The sequence below is a fragment of the Fundulus heteroclitus genome, chromosome 18, assembly GCF_011125445.2.
Source record: "Fundulus heteroclitus isolate FHET01 chromosome 18, MU-UCD_Fhet_4.1, whole genome shotgun sequence".
Taxonomy (NCBI): domain Eukaryota; kingdom Metazoa; phylum Chordata; class Actinopteri; order Cyprinodontiformes; family Fundulidae; genus Fundulus; species Fundulus heteroclitus.
Window position 1 is genome coordinate 31,234,909 of NC_046378.1, and position 7,391 is coordinate 31,242,299.

The window sequence follows — 7,391 nt, forward strand, 5'->3', positions numbered from 1 at the left end:
TAGACATAGATATCCATAATAATTATTATGGATATCTATGCCTATAGACATTATATACGTAGACGCCTCATTGGGCGGGTTCTGCCTATGCTGCGGATGAGTCAGCGCGTCCGCCATGTTGAATGTGGCAAATGTGCTGTTAGGCTCAGACACTTCAACAGTATCAGAGGAACTTTAATCTCAGAATATACTTTATAAATGTAATATTTTTATTTTTCTAATATTACGAGTTTATTTTCGCATCCCTTTGGCTTCATTCTCCTGACTTTAATATTGTAAAGAATAAAAATAATAAAAATAATCTAACCTGGCCCTATTACTCCAGGACTAAAATAGTTCTGCAAACGGTGACTATTCTGGAAATGTTCCCCCTTAATTCTCATAATATGATGTTTTTCTCATAATAATACCACTTTTTTTTTTACTTTATTCTCCTCTGACTTTTTTCTAATATTAGTAATTTTGTCTCTTTAATACTCCCCCAAAAAGTCTGTTGCTAATCTGTCTGTACCAGATCTTAAAAGGTTCACACGGTTTAATGAAATCATTGATTTTTATATTCATAACACATACCCATATATCTCTATCTATCTATATTCATAATACATACCCATATATCTCTATCTATCTATCTATCTATCTGTCTATCTATCTATCTATCTCTCTCTCTCTCTCTCTCTCTCTCTCTCTATATATATATATATATATATATATATATATATATATAGATATATATATATATAGATATAGATATATATATATATATAGATATATATATATATATATACTTATATATAAACACACACCTATTTATTTATAATACTTCAAAACCTATATATGCACATCTATATCTAAAAACATTGATCTAAAGCTCTCTGTTCTGCTAATCTCTATCAACTAATCTAGATATATTTTTACAGTATATGTAAGCTCCATCTATATCTTTCTATCGAGATACACAGGGAACATAGACGTTCACTACTTTCTGCAACATACAATATGGCGGTGACGTCAAACCTGTGCCCAATGAGGCTTCTACGTATATACTGTATATGTCTGTGCTGGTGCCTATCTGACAGGTCGCCAGTCTATTGCATATAATTACGCAATGAAAAGGAATTGTTGTTCAACTCAAAATGTTAACTGTACTGTTATTGGTCTATGCACATTAGATCATTAGTATCTAGTAACATTTAAAATTAAACAATAACCCAAAAATATCAGTAGGCGACTTACTTATCTTAAGTCTATAAGATAAGTTATATACAGGCAGCTTTACTACAACAGTGGAAAAAAATCCTGAAATTATGGCTTTTAGTTTCACCCTGTGAAACATTTCTGAAGGCGCCACTGTTTCTAACCAGTATTTAAAATAATTCGCCGCCTTTTCACAGTCGCACAAACGCCACACTTCCAGGCCTGCTGGGGGCGCTCTCGCAAACACCGCCCCAGGTTGACTACGAGCGAACGAAATTGCGTCACTTCCCTAAACAGTACAGGTTGCCGGATGTCGGAAAGAGGTGCAGAATTTGTTGTTTAAACCGTTTGGCAACATTTGAGCGTGCTGGATATGTAAGGTAGGTGACCCGAAAAGCGAAATTGATCCAAGTATTCACGTAGAAGTGACGATTTGAGTGTTATTTACCTTTAGCCCACTGGGTTAGTCGTGTTTTACAGCTTTAGCTAATGAGTAGCATGGTTGCTTAGTTTCGATATTACCACACTTCTTCGCATGTGGAGATTTGAGTAAATGTGTATGAGCGTATATATATATATATATATATATATATATATATATATATATATATATATATATATATATATATATTTGTTGTTGTTGTCTCTGTCGCAAATAGTCAAGCAAGCAAGCAGAGTGATTTATTTCCGGTGTTTATTTCTGATGGGTTTTCTTGATTTTGGCTTACAGTTAACGAAAACCCAAACTACAGTTGTTGTTGGGTTTTTTTTAAAATAAAATAAAAAATAGAATGACGTAATATACAACATTCAACGATTTTGACAACTCGAATTTTATGTCATGGGCTAAGAAAGCATAGTGAATGATGTCCATTGAAATCCTCCCAACAGGAGGCTGAGTCCCAACAGGTGATTACTAGATGGGCCTGGCTGTTCAGAGTGTTGTTTCCGAGCATCGTTAATGGGAAGTTGAATGAAGGAAGAAGTGTGACTGGGAAAAAGGTGCACAAGTAGCAGGGATCGCTGCAGAAAACGAGTGGTCACTCTTTCAAGAGCCTCCACACACTGGTATCGAGGACAAGAGGTGCAACCCATGCATTCTGTGAGGGATGTTGCTCCTCAAACAGAGACTGAGTCAGAAGCGCCTGACCTAAGCTAAGGAGAAATGGGACTGGACTGTTGGTCAGTCCAGTCCCATACTAATTTTAATGACATAGAGTCACTGGGCTTGGTTGACCAGAGAACACGTGTAACGTAAACCCCAGAGAGAGTCTATGAAATGTCGTCAACAGGAAGGTGGACCACGCTTAACAGTGTGGATGGGCTAAAAGTGACGATTAAAGGCAAAGCAAGGCACATTTATTTGTATAGCACATTTTAGTACAGAGACAATGCAATGTGCTTTACACGATTAAAATATAGGAGAATAAAACAGAATAAAAGCAAGTTGGGATAAAATGTAGAAACAAAATAAAACATGGAAAAATAGAAACTAAAAGCAAATAGGGAGCCAGTGTAAAGACTTCAGAACTGGGGTGATGTCCTCTACTTTGTTAGTCTTAGTGAGGACGCTGGCAGCAGCGTTCTGGATCAGCTGCAGCTGTCTGATCGATTTTTATTTTTATTTTTTTAAGCAGACATGTGAAAACAGCGTTGCAGTAATCAATTCAACTAAAAATAAACGCATGGATTAGTTTTTCCAGATCCTGCTGAGACATCAGTCCTTTAATCCTGGAAATATACTTCAGGCGATAGAAGGTCGACCTTGTAATTGTCTTTAAATGACAATTTAAAGCAACCTGGGATTCCTTAAAACATCAGCAGAGCCACTGACTGATCCCCTCGATGAGCCCAAGAAGTAAATCACATGTTGTACAGCAGATTCATTTGCTTTTCATTAAGGCAGTGTTTATGTGTTGAAAATTCCTTTTTTCAGTTGTTCCTGTGTCGTTACGTTGTTGTTATGGTTTTTACATGAACTGAATTCTCTGTTTTTACAAGTTTTAACAGGATGGAGCGCTTGGAATATATAACTCTGTGTAATTCATCTCTTTGGTATATAAATGTTACTTTTGAATTAAAATGAAACGGATCAACTTTAGGATGCTGTTCTAACTTGGTAAAACGCTGTGTTTAAAATATGTTGTAGATGTCTCAACCTGATCCGTCCTCCAAGAGCGCCAAAGTGTCCGAAGATCCTTACAAGGGTGAAAATGTTCAACAGGATGGAAAGGACTCAGCTGATAGAACGTCAGGGTCTGCGAGCAATGATGCGGACAGGTGTTTAAGAGAGAAAGTGTTAAAGGAGGTAGGACTCACCAGCACAGCCTTCATCGGTCCTGCGTTTCCCCCACAGGCGCCCTCAGCCAAGTTGGACATTGAAGACTCACTTAGTATATTTTACAAAGAGCTTGAGAAGATTGACACACCAGACGGGCTTAGTGATAATCCACAGAATGAAGTTGCTCCGCCTAACCACCACCTGCCTCATCCCCCTACCAGCAAAGACTCTCAGGATGGACCCGATGGGAAAAGCATCTCCACGAGAAGTTCTACAGAACACAACAATTACCAGAGCAACAGCAAACAGACGAGGCCCGGCTGGGATCACTGGTACCAAAATGAACCATACCACCTCAAAAGGCAGAGGCCAGTGGATAACCAGTGGGATTATAGTGGACCTCCAAACGGGCCGCCGTACCCTAGATTTGACAGACCGCCGTTTCCTCCCCAATCGCACCAGCCCGCATACCCAAATCCACAGAGCGCCCCAAGACACGTCGAGGTGAACCCGAACAGCTCTGGACTGCCAAACCAGTATCACAAGGATTTTCATCCGCCACCATTTTCCAGCTTTCCACCTCCAAACGTGTTCGTGCCGCCCTCTCGGGGCTTTCAGGAGAACCCTCCGCAGCAGTTTGGGTGGAATGAACTGAGTTTCTATGACACAGATTCCCACAACGCACCTTTTAGGGGGCCTCAAGACCAAAGGGAAAACTGGCCGCGGTGTGATGGAGACTATGAAAGGCCTCAGAGGTTTCCGTCAGAAAACGAACAATGGCAGGAACCGCATCGCGGCCAACCCTACGAAGAGAGGCGTGAGTATCAGTACAGCTTGGTGCTGATCTTGATGAGGGGGTTGCCAGGGTCTGGGAAAACCACACGAGCCAGGTACACCTATGAGTAATTATAACTACAAATGAGCTTTTCTGTGTTTTAATGAATTTCTTATGCATGCGTATGTGTATATATTTCTCTTTATTTATTTTTTCATTTAAATAAACATCTCTCACAGGGAGCTACTCTCCTCTGGCCCAAGTGGAATAATCCTGAGCACAGATGATTACTTTGCTGAAAAAGAAGGCTACCGCTATGATCCAGGCCTTCTAGGGGCGGCACATGAATGGAACCAGAGCAGAGGTGAGGTCTCAGTAAACGCGCGTTCAGACTTCTGAACATGTCATTAAAACCAAAAGGTTACTGTAATCACCGGAGTATTTCATGTCACCTTGGATCAATGCAGTCTTTTCTGGATCGTTTAAATGAATATGTTTTGTTTGGCTTCATTTCCATATCAGCTAAAGATGCCCTGCATGATGGCCGGTCTCCTATTATTATTGACAACACAAACCTCCAAGCCTGGGAAATGAAGCCATATGTCAAAATGGTAAGGCACATCTTATTTATTTATTGAAAATGCAAACATTTTCCACAAAATTTTTTTTTTTGCAAAAGGAAAAAATCTGCCATTTTTGGAGGACCTTAAGATATCTTACATTTACTGCGCTTAGTTTTATGCCTCTGGGCATTCAGTATGCTGAGATAATATGTCCCATATTAAGCTTTGAAGTACATTTAGTTATACTCACCTGACTTAAATTTGTATGTTAATTTGTTCATTGATTGTTTTTTTTGTTTTTTTAAGATGTTCTGATGTGTTTTTTTTTTTCATTGAAAGTGTTCTGGTTCTTTCTAAAAAGAAAAAAAAACAAGGTTGTTGGTACACTGTGACAAAATTAGGCCCCATGATGCAGAGCAGCTAAAAGCTCCAGCAGGAAGAGGTTTACTGCAGGACATTCAACCATCTCCATGACAACTGAAAGCATTCTCCTCCCCAAACTGGCTCATTGTTTCATTAGGGAATCAAAATCAAAACAAGCTTTTAAGTCATCTACAACCAGCTCCTCTGTCATTCTGGAGGAGAAAAAAAAACGGATTTCGGCTTTTGGCTAAAACCTAACGTTGTGAAACGTGCTGTACACAGTAAGAAGACTTTGAAGCGTGGTAACCTTGGTGGAAAAACACGGGTAACAATGCTGTGGAATGCAGCTACAGATTTCTTCTGCTTTTGCTTTTTTTGTTTTAGTAAAATATTTCGGATTATCAAACACATTTCATTATCAGATGATGAAATGTGTTTGATAACCAGCGTAGACACAGACTGGAGTTTTCTAACAGCACATTTGTTTAAATGGTAAATGGACTTAACTTATATAGCTCCTTTCCAGTCGTACTGACCTCTCAAAGCGGTAAAATAAATTTATCCAACGCGTATTTGACCACATTGCGAATCAATCAGGAATCTTTGTTGTCGCTACATGTTACCGTGGTGATTTTTTTGTGACATTTTCACCCTTTTTTTTTTTTAAATATAGATAGATAGATAACACCCTAATAGGGTCGCGAGTGGTGCTTATCTCCAGCAGTCAATGGGCGAGAGGCGGCGTACACCCTGGACAGGTCGCCAGTCTATCGCAGAGCAACACAGAGAGACAAACAGGACAAACAACCATTCGTGCACACTCTCGCACCTAAGGAGAATTTAGAGAGGCCAATTAACCCAACAGTAATGTTTTTGGACTGTGGGAGGAAGCCGGTTATCTGGACTGGCCAAACACACTTCTTGAGAAGCTAGTCTTTAGGGTGGGTCTTTGAGCAACAACACGCTGTTAAGGGTCCAGGCACAGCCTCTCTGTCGGATATAAATCAAAACTGTGTGTACACCACGGCAAAGTACATAAAATCTGCAAACAAATAAAGCCAAGGGTAATAAAACTGATATTAGTAGAATCTGAAGATCTAAAAGTAGTGTTGAGTATTCCAAAATATAATGTGCAGAAGTCAAACCTGGGAGCAGATTTCAGATTAGTATTGGCTGTAAAGGGATAGCAAATGGGTTTATGTAACGACATCTAGCCTTGATTTGATTTAGCCTTGTTCTAAATTTCTTATAGAAACTAAAATAATTTTGCTATTTAACAAAACCCTCCCACAATAAATGTTATTTTAACTTCTCGTCTTGTTTCATTTGAATGGCGTCGGTTTGTTTAGACTTTCAGGATTGTCTGAATTAGATGCTAACTAACACAAGAAGGGTCTACCTGAATAATTGTTGTAAATGATTGTTTAGCTTATCCAGTTGGGTTTTATAATCTTTTGCCTGACCCGATACATTATGGTCATTAAATATTTAAAATGTATTTTACAGGCCTTGGAGAGAGGATATAAAGTGGACTTTTGTGAACCTGACACCAGGTGGAAGTTTGATCCTTATGAACTGGAAAAGTAACTAAAACGCTTTCTTTATTAGTCTGTTAGAATTTTTAGATTTAAAAATGACGCTCTCTGATCCGTAACACTGCACTATTTTACCTTCAGGAGGAACAAACACGGTGTTCCTCAGGAGAAGATCGCTCAGATGATGGATCGCTATTCATTTCCCATCTCCATAGACATCGTCATGAGTTCACAAGAGCCAGCTCACGTCAACCAGAGACGGCGACCGGACCAGCCACAGATTAGGGAAAAGATGCATTTTTGTTAGTTTTCACACGAAACAGCCCCCTAATTAATAGTACCTGAAGATCAACACTTTTATATGATTGTAAATATTACTTTTGGTAAATTACAGTTTTTAATTTATTACTTCCGATTTATATGAAAGTGAAATGAAAATATATTTTTAAAGCCATTTTTATTTTATTAGCACAAGGGGAAATCAGATTTTTCCTTCCTGCCATTTTGTATATGCCTGATATTTCAGACTTTATCTTGATGGTGTGGTGTGTACTTGGTGCAATACACAACTGTGTTGGAGATAAAATGGTTGCTATTTGTCTTTTCTCAATTCCTTCCTGATTGCATTACCTGTGCTGTTTTTTTTGTCTTTTAATACATTCTCAGATAAAACCGCT

At 38.8% G+C, this 7,391-nt stretch overlaps 1 protein-coding gene across 1 annotated transcript; it reads left to right on the top strand.

The window, feature by feature from the left end:
* Positions 1–1,436: 1,436 nt before the first annotated feature.
* Positions 1,437–7,391, top strand: n4bp2l2 (NEDD4 binding protein 2-like 2). Its single transcript, XM_012852481.3, has 6 exons — positions 1,437–1,577; positions 3,347–4,368; positions 4,493–4,617; positions 4,776–4,864; positions 6,686–6,762; positions 6,856–7,391. Exons 2-6 carry the CDS (start codon positions 3,347–3,349, stop codon positions 7,019–7,021), a joined length of 1,479 nt encoding a protein of 492 aa, XP_012707935.2. The 5' UTR covers positions 1,437–1,577; the 3' UTR covers positions 7,022–7,391.